The following is a 25,999-nucleotide window of genomic DNA, read 5'->3' as shown; positions in this document are numbered from 1 at the left end:
TGTATGACTGAAACTCAAACATGAAAGCTTTGTAACTGTTTCTCATGTGATTCAATTTTTTTAAAAAAGGGGGGAAAAAAAGAAAACGGAGATGGTGTAGATGGCCCAGCTGAAGATGGAGTCTGTGCAAGTACAAAGCTGTGTGGTTTCTGTGGCAGTGTCCCACTGCCACGGGAAGTAGGCAGGTAGACAGCACCGGGCACTGCAGGGGCTGTGGTGAGCTCACACAAGCAAATACTCGGTGACAGTAATGAGTGAGTTGGTCAGTCATGCGGTCTGGGCTGAGAAGGGGATATGGGACACCAGAAGGTGGTGGGTGGGCCTGGATCAAACACACGAAGCACTGGACAATCTCGAGTGTGGGGACACAGTGTAGGAGGCCAGAGGAAGGGGTGTGAGTGTACATGCTATCAGAGGCTGGGATGGCTCCAAGACTGAACACCTGGCCATGTCTCATGTGAAGAAAGAAGGCTCTGGGAGGCCCAGAGCGAGGGAAGTGTCAGATCTACCATTTGCAAGGGCTTTCAAACCCTGGAGAATAAGAAGTGGAGCTTGAGTGGAGACTAGATGGTTAATCAAGCGCTAAGCTGTGGGGAACTTTGTGCAATTTTTTTTTATGTTCTTTTCCTTTTTTTTCCTTTTCCTTTTTTTTGTTTTTTTGGACCATACCCAGTGGTACTCAGAGCTTACTCCTGGCTCTGCGCACAGGGATCGCTCCTGGTAGACTCTTGGGACGATATAGAGTTCTAGGACTTGAACCGTGTCAGCTGGGTGCAAGGCAAGTGCCCTGCCCACTGCACTGTCTCTATGGCCCCTTTGTTCTAGTCCTTCTATGTATGTTATTTCATATTTTTTGTTTGTTTGTTGTAGAGTCAGGCCCTGTGACGTTCAGGGTTTACTCCTGCCTCCTCACTCAGGAATCACTTCTGGCAGTGCTTGGGGGACCACATGGGATGCTGGAATTGAACCCAGGTTGGTTGGCCACATGCAAGGAAAGAGCCCTACCCATTGTTTCTCCAAGCCCTCACTGTTTTCATTTGATGCTCACAACTGAGGCAGGGTTCAGCATAGACAGATGGCATGACTGAGCTGGCCAGTCCAGGGACACTGTCAAAGCTTTGAGGTTTGACAAAGCTTTGATAACGACACTTAGCTGCTGTCATTATCAATGAAGGGGTCTGAATTCAGTCATGGCCAAGATGTGCTGGTGCATTCTCTTGATGGAAAAAGACACAGACACTTAGAGATGAAGCGGGAGACTCAACAAGACTGGAGTTGAAGGTACCGATTTCCAGTGAAAAGCACTGGGCTGACGCTGGGGACCAGGCTGACAACTAAGAATCTGATGGGACAAAGAAGCGAGGAGTGTCCGTACTCACATTTGACCAGTGGAGACGGAAGGATTTTTTAAATGTAGGCAGTATAGTGTGGTCACCCGTAAGGTAGTCAAAAATTCTTTGCAGTTTTCACTTTAAGAAATGAGGCTGGGATCTTGGTGCACCAACAGCCCTGGTTCAGGGACACAGTACCTAGTCCTGGACGGCACCACAGCACCGGAGATCCATCCGGGCCCCATACGGAGCCAATTTTGCCGGAGCACAGCAGATGGAGCAGGTGCAGTCTCCCTGCCTACTCCAGGTGGAACCCTGGTGGCCAAGAGCTTCCATAAGCAATGCCCGGGTATATGGGTTCCGGGACTGAATCTCCAGGCCACATGTGGCAGAGGCGCTGGGTGGTCCCTCCCCGGGCCTCCACTCACCTCAGAGCCTGGCTGTCATGCCTACAAGTGCCATCTTGGTGCACCAACAGCCCTGGTCCAGAGACTCCCAACTGAATCCCAAAATAGATTAGTGCCCTAGAGAGATGTCTCTGGAACCCAATCATCTACAATCTAGGATCGCAGAAGCACTGCCGCTTCACAGCCGTGCGGGCTCTCATGATAGTCAAAATGAGCAAGGGAAAATAAATTATATAGCATCTGCCCCTGGCAGGTAGGCTTGAATGGTGGTGGGAAAATTCGGGCAAAACATAATGCCCCAAAGTAGAAAGAGAGTATTGGGGAAATTGTCTGCCAGAGAGGCAGGGTGAAGACTGGGATGGAGCGGGAGGGAAGATACTGGGGATATTGGTGGTGGAAAATGTGCACTGGTGGAGGATGAGTGTTCCATCATTGTATGGCTGAATCTCAAACATGAAGGCTTTGTAACTGTATCTCATGGTGATTCCGTAAAATTAAAAAAAAAAAAGAAATGAGGCTAGTGCTGGAAAGAATAGGGGTTAAGGCGCATGATTTTGTGTGTCCATAGTCCCAGTTCAATCCCTGGCATACATAGTCCCCCAAATATCACAGGGTGTCGGCCTGGAGGCCCTGAGCAGGCTGACAGGGCCGGAGCACCTTGGGCCCTTGCTTGGGATACTTGGCTCAGTTGGCCAAGAATAGCTGGGAGTGGTTCCCAGACCCCCTTATGGGGGACCCCCAACGCCCACAAAAGAAAGATTTTCCTACCCCTTAATGTCAACAACCATTTTGACTTACTGTTGACATACACTATGTGGCCGAGTGACATTCTGTAAATCTAGGTCTCAAGAGGTCTTGAATGGGGCTGATGAGATCACTCAGGTGGGTGCAGAGGTGCAAGGCCCTCAATTCAACCTCTGGCATACCATAGACCCCCCAACACTGCCACCTGTGACCCAGGAATCCACGAGCACCACAGCAGGAGTACTCGCCAGGCCAGCCTGTGCTGTGCTGATCTCTGGCGGGATGTGGTATCCAGAGGTCTAGTCGCTTTTACTCTCCCTGGGAATGTGAGCAAATCTGAGCTGGTCAGTTGGGAGATGAGAGGGCCCGTGGGGAGAGGTCCCGGCTGTGCTGTCTTCCCAGCAGAGCTACAGTGTCAGCAAGGACCACTGTGCAGAGCTGAGCCCCGCCCCCACCTCAAAACCTGCCCTGCTGAGCAGGAAGAAAGCCCAGACCTCAGAACCTAGAGCTGGCTACATAATTCTTTAGTTCAACCCTAAGTGTTTGCTTAGTGCACATGTTGTTGTTGTTGTTGTTGCTATACTGCAATAGTTAAATAATGATACATATGCAGCCTGAAGCAAAAGGGAAATAGCAGACATGAACCCACTATACTCCACTGGGGCCAGACTCAGGGGGCAGCTGGAGCCAGTGGCTTCCTGCCGTAAAAAAGGTGTATGTGTGTATATGTGTGGGGGGGGGGCGGGGAGGGCGGAGGGGTTTTCCAAGCATTTCGAAGAGTAGCCCCTGGGCATGGCAAGGTGTGGCTCAATTCCCTTCCCACCCCATCTCTCCCCCAAAAGCGGAGACAGAAGCCAGAGAGAGGGCTGGAAAGGGAGGCTGAGTAGAAGTGCATTTCTAGAGACTGAGGGTAAAGATAGGGGCAACGGAATCACAGAATTTGACTTTTAGTATCTGTGTACTACATGCTTGTCTGAATTCTAACAGGTTTCTGCTGAAAGCTGTAATTTAAAAAAATTAATACTTAATATTTAAAAAACTAAGTAGTAACTAGAAAGTGGAGGTGGTGGGAGTGGATCTGGAGGGCCACTAAATCACATGTATCCGAGTCACCTGGGAACTATGACCCAAACCATGATGTCAGATATGGGAGAAAGCTTAACAGACGCAGTGCATGCCTTGCCTGCAAGAGGCCAGGGTCCCAGCCCCTGGCACTGCGTGGTCCCTTGAGAACTGCTGAGAGAGAGTCAGGGGCACCGAGTCAGAGCAGCCCCCAAGCACTATCAGATGTGTCCCAGAAACAGCCCCCAAGTTCCCAGGGAGAGAATAAAATCATAATAAATGATTCCAAGGTTCCACACCTGGAGATTCTGACTCAGTTTGGACAGGGGCCAGGGAAACGGTTTCCTTCACGCAGATCCCCAGGTGCTGAGGTTGCAGAGGTAAGAAGCAAAAAATTCTGAGGCTAGAACCCCAGGAAATGTCTTTTCTTGCAGACATACATACTTGCAATATTTATTTAAAAACACCAGTAAAGCCACCTTTTAAATGATGCCTCAGCAAGACTGCTAAGCCCTTTCTCTGTATTACCTCATCTTATAATACTTCCTCATTTTACTAGTGAAAAAACAACAACAACAACAACAAAACCAAAGCCTTGAGAAGGAAGGGAACTTGTTCAAGGTTAGCTACATAACATCAGTGTTCTAATGCACGTTACATGCTGTCTAATTCCAAAGTTGCAGGGTTATTTTTTTTTTTTTGCCTTTGCGTGTAGCCAACCTGGGTTTGATCCCTGGCAGCCCACCTAGCCCCTGTGCCCACCACCTGAGCCAGGAGTAAGCCCTAAGCACTGCCAAGTGTGACACCCCCTCCTCAAAAAAAAAAAAAGCTTAGTTAATGTAGGATAAAGAGACAGAACATGGGCATGGCCCTGTCAGAACCCAAGTAGTATTGGGGTGGCCCTGGTGGACTCCTAGCATCTCCAGGCCTGGCTCCCTAACCACTGGGGCTGCTCCCTTACTGGGAGTGGACCATACTCCCCCCACTACTGTGAAGGCCGAAAAAATTGAGTTATAACCATATAGATTAAAAGGGGGAGGCAGTATTTAGGGCTTACTCCTGTTCAGGGATCTGAACTTACTCCCGGCACTGTTCAAGTGATCAGGGATCACTTCTAGTAGGGTCCAGGGGACTATAGCAGGTGCCAGGAATGGAATTCTGGCCGCTGCATGCAAGGCAAATGAATGCAGTTCCCACTGTACTAGTTCTGCAGCCCCACCATATATAGAATCACAAATCAAAAACTTTCTCCAACATATGTATTTATTAGACCCATGGCTGATGCCATCTTTCATTTCTTCTAGAACCTAAACAATGAGCTCACTGGGGGGCAAGGGACAGTTATAAAGTCTTTTCATTTTCTATTGCCAGAGCTGGGCAGAGTTTGCATTCAGTACGATTCCTTTCAGATGGAGTGAACGAGCGTGTGATTTCAGATTGAAACAGAAGTTTCCGAAGTTTCGTTACTCTGACTAAAATACTGCCCTGATTCTGGAGTTCCTCTCCAGAGAGTTCCTTTCCAGAGGGCAAGTTCACAGGAACCACGAGATGGCCAGCAAGCAGATGCGCAGGGCTGGGGGAAGGAGGATTTGATGGAGCCCGAATGTACCAATTCGGACAAACCAATTTGGACAAAGGCAGTGACAGCAGAGGATGAGAAGAACCTGTTGCGCTGTCCCCTCCAGCAGGGAGACAGCGCTGGATTCGGGCCTCAGGAGGCCAGCGTGGAGGCAGCAGTCAAGATGGAGCAAGAGAGTCAGCGGCGTGGAGGCCATGGGGGACCGCGTGGGGCGAGGAGCTGTCCTTAGGGAATCAGCCTGCAGCAGGAGGCCGCCAATGCCTCGAATCTGGGAAACCGGGACCATCACAAAGATAGGACGGGTTTGGGCAGCATGAAAAGAAGGCCATAGGCCAGGAAGAGAGCGAGCAATGGCTAATGAAGTTTCCCTGCCAGTTCTCAGCAATTAGGGCCAGGATGTGAACACATCACTTTAGATTTCTGAGCTCTACAAGGCGCTGGGAACCAAAAAAAAAAAAAAAAGAGGAAAAAGAAAAAAGAAAACATTCCAAACAATCCAAACCTACTATCATCATGACTCCAAGTCCAAAAGAAGGGGATGTCCATGAAAACTCTCTCCTTTCTCTGAAAGGGCATTATCTCAAAATACATTGAGTTTCACGACCAACTCATTCCAACTGGTTCTTACTTGTGCTCCTTTCGCCGGGAAGGATGATTCCTTCCTGCAGGACGAGTGCGTGGGGAGCGCGGCTCCAAGCCGCCCACGCCCGCAGCCCGCTCCGCATCCCCCCCTTGGGCGCGCGGAGCCTGGCAACCCTCGCGGGGTGCGGGCACCTCGGGCCAGAAAGTGCCGGGGCCGGGCGCGAGCGCGCCGGGGCGCTGGCCGGGGGCTGCCTCGCGCCCCTCGCACGTTCCCCCCGACCCCCATGCCATCACCTCGGAGGCCCCGAGGGGTGCAGCCCGGGTCCGGACGCAGAGCGCCGGGGACGCCCTCCTCCCGCGCCCCACCCACCGCGGCGCGCCCCGCCCCGCCGCTCCAGCCCGCTCCATCGCTCGGACCCGGAGCCCAGCCGCACCGCCTGGCACCCGGAGGGATGGTGGTGGTGGTGGCGGGGTCTGGACCCCAGGACCCGCTCCGCTGGATTCCGCCCCGGCCTCTGCTCGCGGGGGGCGCCCGCGCTCCCCGTGGGCGCCCCGCAGCCCCCCGCAGGCGGCCGCCCTACCTGTCGTAGCTCCAGCGGCTGTAGGACAGGGTGCGGTGGCTGCTGACGCCCTCCATCGCCGCCTCCCGGCTCGGCTCGGGGCTCGGCGGGCGGCGGGGCGCGGGCGGAGGACTGTACCATTCGCCCCCCCGGCGGGGGGACCCTCCCCCGCCCGCGGCTCTGCCAATAGCGCGGACGCGCGGGCTGCGGGGACCCGGGCCCGCGGGGCCCCCTCCCCGGCGCTCCAGTCCCGCGGGGGCGCGGCGACCGCAGCCCCGGCCGCTTATTTATTTATTTCCGAGGTGCGCTCCCCGTCGCCATGGCAACCGCTCAGGCTTTTCCGGCGTCACCCCGGGCGCCGCCGCTTTTAAACGTTCCTGGGATTCGCTCAGTCCCCGGGCCGCTCGCTTGGGGGGCGGGGGGCCCGGACACGCCCCCCCCCTCGGTTCTTGCACCAGTCGCCTCTGTCCGGCTCTCCACGCTCCGATCATCAGCTGCCCACCTCCTCGGAAAGGGCCGGCCGCATCACCCCGTTCCTTTCCTGCCTGCTTGCAAGTCCTTACTTAACCGCGGGAATTCCACTCTGCTCCGCTGTCAAGTGTCAGCCTCTCCTCCCCCGGCCCCACCGCCGCCTGTTCCCGCTCTGCGTTTACGCGATTCAGCCTGATGGCCCCTTCGGGGGTTGCTTGCAACTCTATTTCTTTTTCTTTTTTCTTCTTTTAGCTTTTGGGCCTCACAGGCGTATTCAGGGCTTACTCTTGGCTCTGTGCTCAGTAACTATTCGTGGCGGGCCTGGGGAACCAACCACATGGGGTAACTGGGATCCAACCCGGATCAGGTGCGCCCTGTCCCTCTACTCTCCTGCCCCATAGGAGAGTTTCTAAACTCGTTCACTTCTTGTGCCTTTGTGCTTTTCCTTCATTATTACCCTGGGGTGAGTGGGGAGATGGCAGGGGGTGGGGTGGGAATCCAGCTGCCTTGACACCTTCACTGTGGGGTGTCTTTGGGGTCTACACCTAGTTGAGTGCAGTTGGGGGCGGAGGGTCCAGAAAGGACTATATGGAGAGGGCCGGGTGCCAGAAGCCAGGCTGTGGGGCGCAGGGTCCGGAGAGGTGTCAGGAACCCTTCCCCTCTCTCCCTTCCCTTCCCCCAACCGGGGCTGCTGGCGGTGCGGATTTACAGCTGTAATCTTCTTGCAGAGGTCATGGGAGCCTAAGAACCTTTCAGTTGTAGGTTGACCGTGCCAAGATGCTGAGATTAGGTCCGGGTGGAGGGGCGCTTGTTAGTGGTAATCCAGGGATTAGGGCCAACTCTTGCAACTAGATTGCTGGTTAACCGGAGTCTTGGGATTCCCAGCTGGAGATGCACCTGCTATATCCAGTTCCCAGACGTACTTTGGTTCTGCACAGAATTTGGTTTGTTTTTTCCACTGATGATGTGAACCACAGTTAAACAATTGGGGTTACTTAGACTGCAGAGATAGCGCAGCGGGCAGGGCGCTTGCTTTGCATGCAGCCCACCTGGAATCCATTCCTGGCACCAGAAATGGTTCCACAGTCCCACCAGGAGTCATCCCTGAGCACAGTTCTGAGCCCTGAGGGGTATGTGCCCAATTGGAGAGAAAGAGAGCGGGAGAGAGAGATATTTAATAGATCAAGCTTCTGTCTATAAATATTTTTATTAAAAAAATCACTGTGAAATAAAATTACAAAGTTGTCCATGACTGGCTTTCAGTAATACAATGTTCCAACACCCATCCCTTCACTAGTGTATATTTCCCAACACCAATGTGCCCAATTTCCCTCCTTCCACCGCACCCCCCTACCCCCCACCCCCGTCTGCCTCTACAGCTGACACTTTTCTTCTCTTTTTGGTCATTATGGTTTTGGGTACAGGTACTGTAAAGGCTATCATGTATATCCTTTTGCCTACTTTTAGCATTCAATTCTTGTCCAGAGTGATCATTGCCAACTGTCATTATCATGTGGTCCCTTCATCCTAACTGCCCTCTCCCTTCCCCCTTGTGACAAGCTTCCAACCGTGGGCCAGTCCTCCTGTTCCTCATTTCTATTGTCCATAGATAAAAGTCTCATGCCGTGTTTTTATATTCCACAAATGAGTGTAATCATGGTATGTCTGCCCCTCTTCTTCTGACTCTTGACAGGAGTCTGGCTGCAAGATCTTCCTTCAGCTTGGCAGGCAGAGCCCAAGTGCCATGGGAGCCTGTGCTTTCCCGCAAGCCTTGGGCACCAGCAGTGGGCACCTGTAACCTACCTCACACCTGGGTGTGTGGAGTTTGCCACCCTTTGCAGCACAGTAACCAGCATGACCTCTCCAGGGGAACCCATGCCTGCCAAGGGCCTGCTTCAGCATTTGCAGACTGGAGTGTGAACAAATGGGACTGCCGCTGGACCTTGAGACTTGCCACCCCAGGGCCATGCAGAGTAAAATGTCACTCCAGAACCAACTTGCTGTGAATAGGGGACTCCAAAATTTGCTGTTTGTGGGTTCCCCAAGTGAAGTTTGGGAATTAGCCACTGCTCCTGTCCCAGATGCTACACAATGAGCTTCCAAAGATGCCCTTTTGCAAAGGTCTGCCAAGGGCCACAGGGGCCTCAAGAAGAGAGGTCCATGCCTGCAACATCACGCTCCTCCAACCTGTGTCAGCACAGGAACCCCAGGAGATTGACCTTGGCATTGCTGCCAGCGGCACCCCTTCCCCCTGGGCTTGCCTTGGAGAGGCTGGTGTAGGCAGTAACGACAAACACCCTCGATCCCCAGTAAACCAGGCCTGAGCAAACACAGGAGTTCCATGGCTGGAAGTGCCAACAGCAGAAATACTGGGCTCCAGACCGCCACCTTCAAATTCTGACTCCCTAAGAAGTACAAACAAGAAGCCCGAGGTGAGGTGTCCTGAGTGCCTGACAGCTGCAGGGAAGTTTCACCCCGGACAGCTGGGGGCATCTGACCCATGGAGATGCCCATCAAAGCCACTGAGCCATGGCCTGGCCCCTTCTAGGCCAGGAGCAGGGTCTGCATTCCTTGGGAGGGGCTTGTCGCTATGGTGATGACCAGGGTCCCCAGTTATTTTCAGTGTGGTGTTTGTGTACATTTCAGCTCAGGTGCCCGGTGTGGGTCCTGCGCTGGGTTAGACTGCCGGCACACACTGGGTTGTGACGTACTGGAAATTGTACACTCTGTGATGTCCCCAGGAATCCCAAAGACCGTGCTGCTGGGATGGTGCTGGGCACAGGTGAAGACTGAGACTCGTGGCGTCACACCTGCAAGGTAGGTGCTCTGTCTCTGAGCTTTCCCCGAGGTCCTAGCTGGGCTATTTTCATTTAGTTCCTGCTCTGTGTGGCTCTCTTGTCCTCTAGCCTTGAGATGTGTGTACAGTCACTTTGTACTCTCATGTCTGGCGAACATGAGAGTATTCTCATGTCCATAATAGTATGGACACTATTCACGAGGAGCGTAATGGGGAGCAGAACGAAGGCCAGCAGGCCAAGAAACTCAGAGACAGAATTCAGCCTACACTGGAAGGCAAGAGCAAGAGAGACGGGAGAATACTTCTTGGAAACCCTCAGATACTTCAGAAAAGCACAGTAGACTTGCCCCAAAGTATGAGGGCCCGAGATGTGCCTCAGTCCTGAACTGCAGCACGTGCTTCCAAGGGTGAGGCTCTGGGTGGGCCCAATCTCCCTCCTAGGATGTGCATTTTGTTTCCTGTTGTTTCTGTTTGTTTAGGCTACACCTGGCAGTACACTCAGGGTTTCACGAGTCACTCCAGGCACTGCTTGGGTGCCCCTATGTAGTTCAGGGTAGGGTCTAACTAGGGTCTGCAGCGTGCAAGGCAAGCTCCTTAGCCCTTCATCCCTGCAATTTGCATTTTAAAGAATGTGTAAATTTATAAGGCTTGGAGTTTTCTGAGAAGTGGGAGTAGCCAGTGGTCCCGGAACTAGCATTCTAATTATTCTACAGCACAGCAAAATCTCTCGGTAATGCAAGGCCAATCTCTCCAACGTTATTTCTGGGTGAATTCCAACACAGGACCTAAGACCCAGGCTCCACAATAATAAGGAGCAAGAACTGGGAGTATAAGCTTCTGGATAATCAATGCTGGCAAGAAAAACCCTCTGTGATGTAATGAAAATGGAAGGAAATTTCTCTCTAGACAAAGAGAAGTTCCATAGACTCCAAAGTAAAAGTGGGAAAAAAAAGTGCTGCCGGTTAGTTAGAACCCAGTACCATGCTTTTACCCATAGATTTACCTTCGGTTGGTTGGCTGGTTGCCTCTTTTAGCTTTTGGGCCACCTGCGGATGCTCAGGGCTTCCTTTCTGGCTGCATGCTCAGGGATGGCTCCTGGTGGCGCTCAGGGGAACATATGTGGTGCCAGGATGGTAGGCCACATGCAAACAAGTGCTGTTCTCTCTCTAGTTTTTCCTTCAACCTTCCAACTTCTGTTCCCAGTGCTGCCCCATCCTTTTTTGGGGGGGGGGCATTCCCAGCAATGCTCAGGGGTTACTTCTAGCTCTGCACTTAAGAATCACCACTGGCAGTGCTTGGGGGACCGTGTGGGATGCTGGGGATCAAATCCCGGTTGGCCACATGCAAAGCAGGTGTTCCACCCACTGTATTGTCACTCCGACACCATCTAACACATCTTCTCTTCCAAGCCTGCTCCTGGGTCTGGGCTCAGCAATGACTCTGGCAGTCCTAAGGGGACCATATGCAGTGCCAGGAACTGAACTGGGAACCAGATCACGGCCTGGGCAAAGCAAGTGCCTTAACCCTGTGTTCTTTCTCTAGCTCCTGCTCAAATAAACCTTGCAGGTGTAATCAAGTTAGGTCATTAGTGAAGCTGAATCCACGATGACTCCTGCTTTCATGTCAGGGAGACTAGGCATAGACACACGAGTCTTATGCCGGCAAGGATGGAGATAACGGTGCTAGAGCTTCGATCCAGGGCCTATATGGCTCATCAGATTCTGGAAGAAACAACACAGGACCCTTCTAGAAGCTTGGAGGGAGCACACTCCTGCATGCAGCTTGGCTGCAGGCTTATGGCCTCCAGAACTATCAGGTACTTTCTGGTTACCAAGAAACCATGATGGTGGTATTTTTATGGCAACTCTTGAAAATGGGGATTCCCTTCTACATTCCCTTAACAATCACCTTCCAAGATCCTAAGGGTGACGCGTGCCGAATGTAGACTAGAGACTGAACACAATGGCCACTCAACACCTTTATTGCAAACCACAACACCTAATCAGAGAGAGAGAACAAAAGGGAATACCCTGCCATAGTGGCAGTGTGGAGTGGGGGGAGACGGGACTGGGGAGGGTGGGAGGGATGCTGGGTTTACTGGTGGTGGAGAATGGGCACTGGTGAAGGGATGGGTTCTCGAACTTTGTATGGGGGAAACATGAGCACAAAAATGTATAAATCTGTAACTGTACCCTCACGGTGATTCACTAATTAAAAATAAAAAATTAAAAAAATCACCTTCCAAGATCCTTATCATGTAATGATTTCGGGTGAGGCAAACTAAGCATGTCCCTTCTCCAGTGGAATTTTTAGGTCTAAATGTGGGGATTTGAATTCCCAGTTAATCCATCTCTTCTACCTCCAACCAGCTGAGCAGTCTTACACACAGGACTTTCCCCCACCATCCTGCCCTGTACAATCTCCTGGTTGAAACCTACGGCGCGTTGAGGCTCACTTACCCATACTTCTAGTGTAGTGCAGGGAGAACCAGAGTCTTTTACAAGGCTCTTGGGACTGTCTACCAGCTCTGGTCATCAGGGCCTTGGGGAATCAAGTTTTTTTGAGCCACATCTGATCATGCTCAGGGGTCACTCCTGGTGGTCCTTGGGGAACATTGTGGTTCCAGGGACCAAACCTGGGTCTCCTGTGTATAAAGCATGTGCTCAGCTGGTTGAGCTTTCTCTCTGGCCCTGGGAATAAGGGATTTCCCTGGAATTGTCAGGTGTAGGATTTTTAGTTTTGGGGCCACACTTGGTTGTACTCAGGCTTACTGTCTCTGCACTCACGGACTGTTACTGTGGGCTCAGGGTATGATATGGGGTGTTAGGGATCAAACCTAGGTTGACCACAGACAAGCACCTTATCCACGGTACTATTGCTTTGGCCCAATTTTTGTTTTAGAGGAGTTTACAGATTATAATTTGATTGGAAGAATATGCCCTAGGAGGTTTACAAGTATAATTACTCTTCCAACTACATTTTGAAATAAAGAATGTGCTTTTTTCGAGTGATACTAGGCTAGAGATGAAGATACAGCCTCATCCCTCTGTGACTCAAAATAAAGGAAGAAGAGAACTTTTATTTTCAGAAGTTTTGGTCACTCACTGGGCACCGACCAGGCTGCTCCACAGCCAAGGGCACTTTTCTGCAGCAGGCCTCTGGAAAATGGCCCAGAAACAAGAAACATGAACGGCAGCCAGTGATGCACGAAGGCCCTCTAGTGGCCACTATGCAGAAAGCGTCAGCATGGAGCAGCGGAGCAGCCCCGTGGGATCATCTGGAGACCTTTGTAAAACTGACCCCTGCGCACGGGTCAGCATGACTCCAAGGAGACAAAAGACAGACTAGGATGGACCAGACAGACAGCAGAGAACACAGAGATCTAATTGTTCTAGATCAATGGTTTTCAGCACAGGTCTACAGAAATTTCCTGCCAGTCTGAGAAAAGTGATTGGTGCTTAGTACACTCCTGATGTGGCCTGGACCATGTGGTGGTACTAGTTTATGTATCATTACAAACAACAGTTCTGTTTCTAAAACAGATCTATTTTCATGGGTCCAAAGGTGCAAGGGTGACTAGTTGCTTTCCCTCTGGGAGATAGCAGGGGAAGAGGAGCTGGCATGTACTAGCCCTGTTTCTGAGTATGCGTGGATTCCTGGGCATTACAATAAGTTCAGTTCCAGCAATCCCGCTCAATTTGAATCTTCTGTGGGGAAGCTAACTTTGCATGAGAAATACTCATTTCTTCATCAGATACACTCAGAGCTGGTGTTAGTAAGAGGCTATGCCAGGTAACCCGCGGTAAAAGGATTCCCTGATGCTTTATAGTATCCTTGAAGTATCCTGCTTAGAAATCCAAGTTACACATATTAATTAGCTTTGATGCGAAAAGATTATGTTCTGATCTCAGGGTCAACATATTTTCCTTTTGATGTCATTGTTCAGCGATTAAGATTTACACTAGTAGATCGATTAATAAACACAGACAAAAAAAGATTGGGCCCGAGGATGTGTGACTCAGTGGCAGAGCCTGCCTTGTATAAATACATGAGGCCATAAGCTCCATCTCCTACACTGCTGAGATACCCAGCACTGCTGGGTGTGACCTCTGGCCCCACCCCAAGTGTGTATGTGCCCGTCTGGCACCACAAGTGCAACACCTGATCAACAATATATAGATGTTTGTTTAAAAATTTTAATAGTCCACAGGCTTGGGGGAATAGATGGGCTGGATTACAACTGTCCACACACCCTGTACTCCTAGATCTCCCTGCTCCCCCCATCTCTCCAAAGCTGTTTGACTGAGTTGATCTTCTAAGGACTCAGCTCTAGCCTGTCAGACTTGGATTTGTGGACCCGTGGAAGGCATCAGTGGGATGCTGTCTCTGGTAGTACCAGTCGGAGAAGCACATTCATCATTGTCTCCTTCATCTGTAGAGGTTGGGTGTTACCGTACTTCCCAGATGATCATGTGACACAGCAGGGGACAGAGATTACCCATAAGAAAGGAAAACTAATTTGTGCCTCCTGCACATAATTATTCACCAGTGAAAACTCAGCACAAAAGCCAGAAACAATTTGTATGCCCAACACAATAAAATCATTTAAATAAATTAGCTTGTTCGTTCACACTAATTAACCTGAGACTCCAGCATCAAGATTTTTGAGGATTTAACGACATTGATCACTCTTCTGTATGCTTAAAAATTACAAGTTACACAATGGAGGAATGATGGAGGGTAGTAGAGACTCTGGGGGAGTGAGTTATGCATGAAACAGCATTGTAAGCCAGTGCATTATAAACATTGTGCCTTGTCCAGGAGGCAGCCAGGGGTGGGAACGAACCTGGAACAATGGTAGAGGGAAGCTGACCCTGGGGGCAGACTGGTGTTGCAACACTATACACTGACTCTTGGTTATAGCTCTGTAAATCACAGTGCCTCAATAAAAAAATAGAAAATTATGATGGACTTAAAATTTCAAAATTTTATAAAGGCTATCATTTCCTGAGCATACTATTATACTCAGCCACCATACTGAATTTTGTGTTTAGCAGTCCTTAAGACTTGTGTAAGCAAACATACTAACTGGACACCACCAACTCTTTTCAGGGCCAGGCTCATGGCTAAAAAGGGTGGAGCACAGGCCTGACAGGAGGCCCCAAGTTCGATCCCTGGCTCTGCCATCTATCTCCCTGCCACCTCCAGCACCACAGCACCGGCCCAAGCACTGAACCGTGGGCCCTGCACTAGGTGGAGCCTTAAAAAAAAGCCTTCTCTCTACCATATTTATAGAGATATAGAAATAGTGCTATTTCTCATGTTGAATGGTTAATAAGTCTTCAGCAACACCCAGAAGTATCCCGACAGCCTTCCTGAGTGCGTCTGCTTTAAACATTTGCATCTCTGAGGTACAAGGATATGCTCCACCTCCCTGACGCAGCTTCTACTGGACTCAGTCGCAGCTTCTACTGGACTCAGTCGCAGGAGTGTTGCTCTCTAGAGGCCTGGCTGCTGCGAAGTGCAGTGCAGGTGAGTGCTGAAGTGCCACCTGCTGTCTCTCAGCACAAGGCTGTGACCGTGTGAATGGGGAAACCCAGTAGTTTACTTTTGTTCAGACCTGAGTTGTAGCAATGTCAACTGAGTTCAGTGTCAATGACAATACACATTAATGACGTGTCTGAATGGATGTGGACAAAAAGCAAGGTCACGCGTACTGACCCGGACTCATCAGTAATAAATTAACCTAGTTTATTAAGAGTGATGGTTTAATGCTTGCTGACTCGGCATTCACGGTGATGTCAGGGCACATACATCTCAAGTTAGGTGTTTAATGTCACCTGTCTTCTGAGACTAGTTTTCTTTCATCTGCCAGTATTTTCCTTTGTTTAAAGTTGCATGACAATTTTCTGTGTCCTTTATGATTTTGGAGTGTCTTCAATACACCAAATTGGCTGAGATGGACAGGGGAGGAGTGTATGTGTGGATGTGTTGGTTTAGCTTTCTCTTTTTGGCTACCCATTAGACTAATTCTTCTACATCTATTATGTATCTTTTTTGCCACCATTATATGTCTGTGTGCATATGTATTTTTTTTTTTTTTGTGGTGTGTGTGTGGGGTCATACCCTGGCTGTGCTCAGGGCTCACTTTTGGCTCTGGCTTAAGGATCACTCCTGGCAGGCTCCGGGACCATATGGAGGCTGGAGATCGAACATGGGTCTCGATGCACGGGTCTCAATGCACACAACACTGAACAGTTGTGTGCAAGGCAATTACCTTAACCTAACATTATTTCTCTGGCCCGATCACTGGTATATTTGTCATCTTTATTGATCTGCTTAACCAACTTTTAAAACTGTTTTCATTTTTTTTCATTTTTCTTTTTCTTACTCTGTTATTTCCTATCATTGTTTCTTTGGAAATTTTGTTTCTCATGAGTAACTTTGGAATTTCATCTTAGATATTTTTAAGTCTAAAGTTGCTATTAATGACTCACCCCAAATATAAGAACACTGAAACACTTTCTCTATAGACCTTCTTCCAAGCACACAAGCTATTTTCAAACACATAACTTGATACACTCTTAATCACTTTATATACTTACATTTTCCTACATTAGAAAAAATGATTACTTGTCCACAATTTGTTTTTGTTTTTGGGTCACACTGGGCAATTCTCAGGGCTTACTCCTGGCTCTGCACTCAGGAATTACTCCTGGTGGTACTCAGAGGACCATGTAAGATGGTGGGAATCAAACCGGGTTGGCAAGTGCCATATCCACACTATACTACTGATCCAACCTCCTACCCACATTTTTTTTAACTCCCCAAAACTGATTCTCTAAGGTTATATAACTGGGACCTAGAGTCAGAAACCAAGTATATTTGATCCTGAGTTTACACCCCATATGCAAGAGCCCATAGTCCCTGACAAATCCATTTCTTTGTCAGACACTTCATTGTGTGCAGTCAGAACTCCAAGATAGCAGATTAAAGTGATGTTTCAGCACTCTGCCTACGAGGTCCCTGGAAGTCATCTAACCTTTTTTAGATTCTGCCACTGATGGATCTATCACAACCCAAGGCTGACCTCAAGTTACAAACATCAGAGCTTACCAATTTGCACTAGTAAATCTCTATAAAGATACTAAATCTGCCTCTAGACCATAGCAACAGACAGCTGCATCCTAGTATTCAAGTATTTTCACATACTAAGCATAGTACTCTCCTAACCTTCACTTTATCTGATTTTCTCCAGTCTGTTTTATTTTCTGTGGAAATCAGATACCTACCAAGAAATGGTTCACAATACTGTTGGTGGACACCTTTCCAGATTGAAAATTGGAAACCTGGTGGGCAGAGTTAATTCTTATAATGCAGGTGCGATCTTTCTATAGCACACATGGGTCACAGGAATGAGGTGTACCTACCCCATTCTTCTCTCTCCTCTGGGTACTTCACACAGAAGGCAGCCTTTGGCACTACCTCCATGTAAAAAGAAAGGGACAAAACCCTTTTTGAGATCCAGTTTGCTATGATCATTGGCAAAGAGTGGGCCAAGGGTCAGGGAGATAACTCAAAGGGACAGAGTACATGCTTTGCATACAGGAGTGCCTAGTTTGATCTTCAGCCTACATGGCCCCTGAGAACCACAGGGAGCAAATCCTGAGCAATGCCAGGTATGGTCCCAAAACAAACCATAAAAATCTAAAATAAAACCAACCTCACAACAGAAACAAAAACTATCGCGGGTAGGGCATGTGGTCAAATCAGGTTAAACCTCCAGCACCACATATGGTTCCAGGAGCCCTGCCAAGAGTGAGCCCTGAGCACCGAATCAGAAATAAGCCCTGAGCACTGCAGGGTGTGGCCCCCAAACACAAAACAAAACAATATGGTGGGGCAGTAATGTAGCCCTGTAAGACAAGGTGAAGGAAAAGGGTTTTGGCAGTGGGGGAGATGTTGCAGGGGGGTTGGATAAAGATGATACTAGAGGTGACAAAGGGGTGGTGACGGAGGGCCTTTGGTGGTATTAGGATCAGTAAATTTGGGGCATGTCAATACTATTAACTTGAACACTCTTATTGTAGCTATGTTACTATAGTTAGAAAATATAAACAAAAGTGGGTTTGTTTCTGAGTATGACTATTACTGTACAAGTTGTATCAATCATACAATTTTCACCTGTTCACTTTCTCGTTTCTGTATGAGCTCTAGAACAGTTTTCTCCCTTCTACCCAGCAGAAGGCTCCATTTATAAAATCATTTATAAAAGATAGGTCGTTTTTATTTAAAAGTCACAAGCAGCTGACTCAGTGTGACCAAACCAGAGAAACCACCTCACTTTACTGCACGGTGCGGCCTAGTGGTGAGGCCCAGTCGGGCAGGGCAGCTGTCGGGTCCATTCATAGGTTTACGAGTTTCTCATTGAGGGCAATCTGGGACTGCGTGAGATTGGCCAGGTAGGTCACCATCAGCAGGTCCTGAACGAAGAAGAAGTCACAATGAGTAAGGGGCTGCTCTAAGGCAGACATGGAGGGACAGTGGGAGGACAGTCCTCAGCAAGCAACGAAGGAGAGGTTTGGCAGGAGGTAAAATAAAGGTGGAAACACCGAGGACATACTCCAGACACTTTCTTGATCTCTTCGCAATGACAGACAGGGTATTTTGCTGGGCAGGGGATTGAGATGTGTTGACTATAGGGAATTAACTCAGATGGAAAAAAATGTGCATTTTCATTAACCTCAGAATCCTCATGACTCTGAATCAAGACCAAGTATCGAAACTGAGCCCATGGAATCATGGGCAGGGAGAGAATTTCAGTGCATGTGTATTCCGTCTCCCTCCCAATCTGGACTCCAAAGAGGTCAAGGGCAGAGCCTTGTCTCTGTACGCTCCAGGCCACCTCTCCCAATTTCTTTCCAGGAAAGGTACTCACATTGATGTTGCTGTTGAGCATGGTCTCAAAGTCATCAGGGACGATTTTGGGGACTTGATTGACCAGACTCATCAAGAATCTGCCCACGGTATTGTCAGCTGACACCTTTCCGGACTGAGCATGGAACAAAGATGGAACAAGGCACAGTAAATTCCCATCCCGAGGATGGGCAAGTCAGTAACCCCTCTCTTGGCAGGAACTGGCCCCCCTCCACGTCCCCTCCCTCCTCACCAGCACATCCTCTGCGTACTGCAACACTGTGCTGAGGGCATCCTGGATGCGAGCTGATGCCCCTCCTACTTGCTGCAAATCGCTGGACAGGCCAATCACACGGTTGGGACTGAAGCAGGTCTTCATGATCAGGTCCACTACCAGAGTGGGTGGTGGGTGGAAGAGATGCAGAAATCCAGTCACCCCATCAGAAAAGAGACGTCTAACCACCCCGTCAACTCCCCCACACTCCCTGCTCTGCCCTAGTGCTTTCGCCTCCTTACATGTTATGATCATCACCCGTTCTGGTTTCAGATGACGCCTCTGATACTATAACTTCCCCCTTAACAAGCTCTCAAGTAATTCCTTGAATCCCATTTACACAGGAGAAAAGCTGTGACTTTTAGTCATCACATGCCCTATATCTGCATCCTCCCCCGGCCCTTCAGCCTTGTTCGAGAGCAGCAACTTGCCCCGAGAAGTGCCAGAGCCAGGGAGAGGGAGGAGCACTCACCTCCAATGCGCTCAGTGTCATAATATGCATATTTCACCGTCAGAGGCGTGAACATCACCCCCATGGTCCTCCCAGGGACACCCATTAAAGTGCTGAGGAGAGAGAAATCAAGGTTAACAGACGGTTGGGGAGATCTTCCCATGGCCTGTCTAAGTTGTGATCACCTGACCAAGGGTTTCAGGAGAGATCATTGACATACCCAGCAAGGCTCTAGGGACCATGCGATGCTGGGCACCGAGTGGGGTCAGTCACATGAAGGCATGTTTCGGACCTTCTGGACTATTTCCTCCTGTTCCCCAAACTCTTTCAGTAGGAGCCACATGAGGTACTCTCTGTCTGGGGGGTGGGCCTGAGGTTCGATGCCCAGGGGTCACCAGGGCAACACTTGGTGGTGCCAGGCAGGGGCGCAGCATGCAGTGTGGGGTACTGTTCTGGGCCTAGTTTTGTAGCTACTACTTCAGCTTTCTTCCCAGTCAACCGAGTCTTGATGAGCTGAAGTATCTGGAAAGGCTAGGCAATCAGACAATGGGAAGAACTCAGCTGGTCACCTAGTGACTTCTCAGGACTTGCCATTTGCCATCTGTCTCAGCGCGTAATGGCTCAGTGGTCACCGTCATGTCACAGAAACAGCACAAAGTTCAACAGTGTAAAGGAGGCACTAACAAACGCCTTCAGCTTAACCAGAACGTGTAACCCAAACAACTCCCACCAACTCCTCTTCAGCAAGCCCTCAGGGTGTCTTCGCCAACACCCCCGACCTCCAGCAAGCACTACATGTCAATACTGAAAAGTCGTCAACATAGAGAGAAATCTCTTCATTTTACTACGGAGTCCTGCACTTAGTTCCAGAGGTAATGACAGACTAAGGGGTGTGTGCACGGTGAAGGAGCATGAGGGGAATGGTCCCCGAGAACTCTCTGTAGCTCCAAAAAAGGTAACTCACCACAGCTTACTCAAAGGGCTACTGAGCTGCTCTGAAAGCATTTCTGGGCAATAGGCAAAGGGCTGAGGAGCTGGCTCCAAGGACTGGGGGACAGCACGCAGGAGGGACCAGGCACGGGTCTGGCACACAGTTCCTGGGCACACGAGTGTGACCCCAAACCCAAAGAGCAACGAGTAGACCTCATAACACAATTGGGATCACTCAGGAGACATTTCAGGGATGTTTCAACACAGAACCTTTCTAATGATGTGTGTTGAGCGAGAAAGGGTCTTCCTTAGAAAGCAGTTTAATTATGCTCTAAAACAAAAAATCTGCCTGTGGTGGTGTCACCCGGGTAGCTTCTACTCTAGACAGTTCTATGGCCTCATGGCACAAGACTGGTCACCTGACATAGGCCTTGATGCTCATGCGGCCATTCTGGAGGCTTGTGTCCACTGTGAGGTGGATGGGGTTGGGGGCTTCTCGGCTGTAGTATTCATGGATCAGCACCGAGTGCTCAGTGATGTCATGGCCGGTAGCGTACCTGCAAACGAAAAGGAGGAAAATGGAAAACTACTACAAGTGACACCATACCATGTTAAGATGGGGTATCTGAAGTGACACTCATGACACTCCAAGTGTCTATCCCTGCTCCCCCAACACCAAGTCCCCAAATATGCAAGACTTTACCAAATCAAAGGTGTACTTAGACCTCCTGAAAATTTTCAAGACACCAGACAGGCAAACATGACTTGTTCATTAAAAATAAATGTTTTTGGCTCCGTGAGACAAGTACTATCTGCAGCGACACTGAATTGACAGCTGAAAAGCTCGAGGCAAGACACCTTCAGTGATTTCCTAAAGATGGGTGATATCTAGTCTGGATAAGAGACCTCTTGGCAATCACCAAAAAACTCCCTCCCACCACAAACTGTGCTCCTCCTTCCACCCCAAACCCCGCCACTCACCAGCCTAGAATGAGCTCATTTGGAGAGACTTTCTTGTGTAATTCATACATGTTCTTTGCAAATTCCATGTCAACAGCCACCTAAGGAAACAGGAAGTAAAGGAGTATCAGAAACCAGAACATCAAACCATAGTCCCATTTTGGGGGGGTTTGTCTTTGGGCCACACCTGGCAGCAGGGACTATATGGGGTGTGGGGGACTGAGCCCACTGAGTCCCCCACACCCCATATAGGCTGTGTAAAAGGCAAATGACTGCACTATCACTCCCCCCTCGGCCCCCATTTTAGAAAGAAAGATGGGTTCACTTTCACATTAGAAGATTCTAGAAATACATACAATGAGTGAACGGAAGCTCTGAACTACAGCAGGTCTAGTTATAAGCACAACATACTGTTTGAAGGGAACGCCACATATGAGGAACTAAATACCTCACAATTCCACTCACCTCATCTTCTGACTCATTGTGGGGCACAGAGAAGCAATTGGTGACTTCCACTGAGTGCTTGTCAACAGTTCCTGTGAGAGACAATGGTCCATGTGTTACGTAACCTTCCACCTCCCCAGAGCCGCCTAATCCTTCCCACATGAGGCCAGGGCTCCTTTTGGTGACTGTCAACTAATGGGACAGTTTAAAGTGAGAGACTTGTGACACAGGGCACTCACGGACCAACCGGTGATGGTAGGGGCGAGGGTTCCTGGGCTGCCCCAGCTATGCTTAGTGGATCATGCTGGAGATCCAATCAGGGTTGGCTGCACGCGAGGCATGCACCGTACCCTGGCACACTGTCTGGTCCCGCCACTTCCTTTTGGACATTTTGTTGTTGTTGTTGTTGTTGATTTTCTTTTTCTTTTTGCTTTTTGGGTCACACCTGGCAATGCACAGTGGTTACTCCTAGCTCTGCACTCAAGAACCACCCCTGGCGGTGCTCAGGGGCCCATATGGGATGCTGGGAATTGAAACCGGGTCGGTCGCATGCAAGGCAAACGCCCTACCCACTGTACTATTGCTCCAGCCCCCTTTTGGACATCTTAAAGCCAACAAATCCTAAAGCAAACCTATTAGCTTCAAGCGCTCATCCCTGGGATACAGGATTCTCATGCGAACTGAATACTGATGCAATCACTGCCTCTTTACCTCAACCAACAATGCAAAGACCCTCTTCTTCCTTCACGTGGTATCCTTTTGTCTGTTACTACCAGTCTCATTCCCAATCTTCATTCCATGACCTTCATATTTTTCTCTTTTGGCCTCCCCAGCAGTTTCAAGGTCCATAATGGGGGGTATTGTACTCAGCTGGGGGTTGGGCTGGGCGCATGCCTAACTGCTCTACTCTTTCCTTGCTCCTTCATTTTTCTTTTCAAAAATATTATTAGCCTCCAAGTGGGAGTTATATGTGCAGGGGATGGTGCTCGGGCCCTGCACAGTCAAGTCATGTGCTCTGGTCCTTTGTGTGACCTTCTTGGCCCTGATGTGCATTTACCAGCTGCTTGACTTTCAATTGACTTGTAATTTAAAACTGCTGTAACTTACCCTAGACTACCCCACAATTTTTAATAGTACTCCTAAGTGTAGTCTCAGCACAAATTTAGGAAGTTTCATTGGTACCTCTTTCCAGCTATCTGATCAGAACAATCCTAACCTCATCCACTGCTCTCTTATCTGTCAATCTGAAATATCAATCTTTTAACCACACATTTCTATTCTTCCGGCCTGATACCCTTAAACTCCCTACATTTGTTTCTGGACCACACTAAGCAGCTATTTCCTCAATTTCTCCACTTTCCCCCTATTCTTCTGGCAGCTCCACCCCTCCTCCCCGCCCACCCACCAGGCTTCAAGTGTTTCCTTCTCTACTACAGACCTCTTTACCTTTACACACTAAGAGCCAATACACTTCACTGGGTTGTTCCTTTAATTCAACTATGCCCCTGACTCAACAGATACACATATTCTTCAGCATATTAGTCCTCTCTTCAGCTTTCAATAGAACTATCTGCTTCAAACCTCCCAAATTCTTCCATGCCATCTTCCAAAGGACACTTAGTCATCTCTCCCTGAAAATTCTAAAGTGTATCTTCATTTTGAACTTCAGGTTAGAGTGGAGCCCATCTCACCATACTCTGAAATCTAAGCATCTAGTAAGTTTTTTTTTTTTTTTCTGCTTTTTTGGGGTCACACCCAGCGATGCACAGGGGTTATCTCCTGGCTCTGAACTCAGGAATAACTCCTGGCGGTGCTCGGGGGACCACGTGGGATGCTGGGAATTGAACCTGGGTCGGCTGTGTGCAAGGCAAATGCCCTACCCGCTGTGCTATCGCTCCAGCCCCCACGTCTAGTAACAGTTTTAAGCCACTGGATTTACTTTAACCAAGTGAATTTGCACAATACATGAATTACTGTCTGGGAAAAACTAAGTTCCTAACAAGCAGAGTCTGGCCTTCACTCTGTAAGTCCTCACAACACCCACCAGTGTATCACGGTCCTGGCTTGGAAGAGGGTCTGAAGATCCAGGTTACAGCTGGATAGGGTGACTACTAATGGAGGCACTTGGCACAACCTTGGGTAGAGAACTGCATCAGCTAAACTGTCAGTGAATTAAAAAGATTTGACAGTATAAAAAGTATTTGTTGAGCTCACCTGACATAAAACTCACTACAGAAACTGAAAGCTTGGGAAGTTAAGGACGGGCATGGGACTAGAGGAAGGGATGGAAGGCTGACACTGAGCATTTTTCTGGGAATCTGGCTGGTCAGTGAACTTACAAAGAATATGGAAGAGCAGGGAAGGCACTTGTGGGAAAGAGAATAGAGAGGCTTAGTTGGAAAAAAATAACAAGGTTTACAGGATATGGATCAGCGACGTTTCTGTATTACATGACGCCCTCAAAATGACAGAGAACTGAAGGAGCAGAGGATGGCAACCAACCCCAGTTTTGTACCTCATTTGTCAGCACAGCAAGAGGCTTTCTGTAGTAATTTAGTTCATAAAGGCTGCCGGAACAGCGGCCGAAACACTAGGGCACTTGTCTTGAGGTACTTACCTTTATTTGTAGCATTTGCCTACAAGTTTTGCAATACATCAATTTTTTAAAAATACATTTGCAATACATCAATTGCTTTCAGATTAAAAGGCCTATCATATATTATAGGCCTAAGAGGAGTTGGAGAGATAGCACATGTGTGTGGCTTCATGAGGTGTGCCTCACTTGGGCACCACTGCATTCTCGAGTTCATGCACTCAACTGTGGGTCTCCTGAGCACTGCCTAGGAGGCCCCTACCTTCTCTAACAAGAAAAATAAATGTACAAATGAGAGGTTCCACAGAAGCTGAACCTTTAAGACTAAGGGAAAATGAATTTGATAGGATCAGCAGGTTAATTTTTATTTCTCGGCACCATACCTGGTGGAACTCAGGGAGACTCCTGACAGGGCTCGGGGGACCATATGGGATGCCCTGACTTGAATGGGAGTTGGACACGTGCCAGGCAAGGGCCCGACCTGCTGTATTATCGCTCCAGCCCAAAAGATATTCACTGACTTTGTCTTAGATGCTGCGCTAGCTGCCTGGGTCACCGTGGGGGTGGTGGCAACAGCAGGGGCAGGGTCCCTCCCTGCAGTGTCGCAGAGATATATTCTCAACAGCCCCTCTAATGTGGTCTTCAGCTTTCGCAAATTATCCGAATCTGTCATGATGTTCTTCCCACTGGAGACATGGGCTGAGAAAAGATTCTTCACTTCGGAGGTGAAACAATGGCACCAACCGCTAGTACCGTCTTTATGTCCAAATGGAGGAACTGTGACAGCACTGGCGTCATTGGGTCTATCCTAATTCAACGGCTGTCAGTGGAGACGGGGCAGTGAAGGCGGGCTCAGGAAAGCAGAAAAATACTGAAATACTAACCGGACAGCAGGCGCATGGCGATTTCCTCGTTTGGCGGGTAAAGTGCTTATACCACAACCCCACGCCTTTGCTAAACCGCTACATGTTTCTCTGTAAACACCCGAACTGCAATGACAGTCCCCAGTCCCTGGATTTGGGGCTGGGGGAGGGAAAGGGGCCATGGGGATCAAAGGGCTCTTCACTTCCGAGTCGAAGATTAAACTCTTTTTTTTTTCCTTTCCCTTTTGAGGGGGTTGAAGTGGGGGGGGTGTACCCACAACCGGCTGCACTCAGGTGCCAGGCTCGAATCTGGGTCGGCTGCCTGCAAGGGAAGCAACGTACCTGCTATCTCTCCGGCCCCACACTCACTTTTTTTTTTTTTTTGAACTCACACGTGAGTTACACCTCTCACGTAAACCATTAGTGGGAAGGTCAGAAAGAAACCACGAGGCGCTCGACACGCAGCCCCACTGATTCAATGCAGCTGACCGCGTCTCTGGGGACAGCTGTCCGGCAGGCGAGCTCGAGGGACTTGGCAGACAAGTCGCGGGAGACACAGGTCGGGCGAGGAGTCCCGCCCGCTCACTCACCCAGCAGGGTCCCGATGACGCGGGCGGCGCCCTCGTTGCGCCGCTCGTAGCTGTCCACGATCGAGGCCAGGATGACCGGATGTAGCCGGACCACGCGGCCGCCGGGGAAGGGGCCGGGCAGAGCAGGCCCGGGCAGCGACTGCAGCGGGGTCTGTGCCGGGGCCGGCGCCGAGGCTGGCGTCTGGCCGGGAGCCGGGGTCGTGGCCGCGGCGGCCGCGGACTCTGCGGCCGCGGCCGGAGTCGTTGTCGCGGCTCCCGCTGGAGCCGGAGCGGGCGCTGCGGCCGGGGCCGGGGCCGGGGCCGCGGCCGGGGCCGGAGCCGGGGCCGGGGTCGGGGCCGCGGCCGGGGCCGGGGCCGCAGCCGCGGCCGGAGCCGGGGCCGGAGTGGCGGGAGGGCTGCTCGCCGGTACTGCCGGTGTGGCCATCTCGTCGGGAAGAGAAGGAGC

At 49.9% G+C, this 25,999-nt stretch overlaps 2 protein-coding genes across 4 annotated transcripts in view; both read right to left on the bottom strand.

The window, feature by feature from the left end:
* Window positions 1–6,533, bottom strand: part of TUB (TUB bipartite transcription factor) — a 95,043-nt gene extending 88,510 nt beyond the window's left edge. Inside the window, exon 1 of one of the 3 annotated variants that reach the window (XM_055141635.1) lies at window positions 6,287–6,533. In XM_055141635.1, coding sequence (XP_054997610.1) covers window positions 6,287–6,342 — 56 coding nt within the window. In that variant the 5' untranslated portion in view covers window positions 6,343–6,533. The remainder of the gene's footprint in view (window positions 1–6,286) is intronic. The other 2 variants (XM_055141634.1, XM_055141632.1) reach the window with 2 other exon arrangements.
* A 4,965-nt stretch (window positions 6,534–11,498) lies between these two features.
* EIF3F (eukaryotic translation initiation factor 3 subunit F) lies at window positions 11,499–25,999 on the bottom strand. Its single transcript, XM_055142229.1, has 8 exons — window positions 25,555–25,999; window positions 21,530–21,600; window positions 21,086–21,165; window positions 20,524–20,661; window positions 19,196–19,287; window positions 18,703–18,839; window positions 18,472–18,585; window positions 11,499–18,016 (listed from the first exon to the last, which is right to left on the bottom strand). Exons 1-8 carry the CDS (start codon window positions 25,976–25,978, stop codon window positions 17,939–17,941), a joined length of 1,134 nt encoding a protein of 377 aa, XP_054998204.1. The 5' UTR covers window positions 25,979–25,999; the 3' UTR covers window positions 11,499–17,938.

This window comes from Sorex araneus, chromosome 6, assembly GCF_027595985.1.
Source record: "Sorex araneus isolate mSorAra2 chromosome 6, mSorAra2.pri, whole genome shotgun sequence".
Lineage (NCBI taxonomy): Eukaryota > Metazoa > Chordata > Mammalia > Eulipotyphla > Soricidae > Sorex > Sorex araneus.
This window is presented reverse-complemented; position numbering and strand designations above follow the sequence as displayed.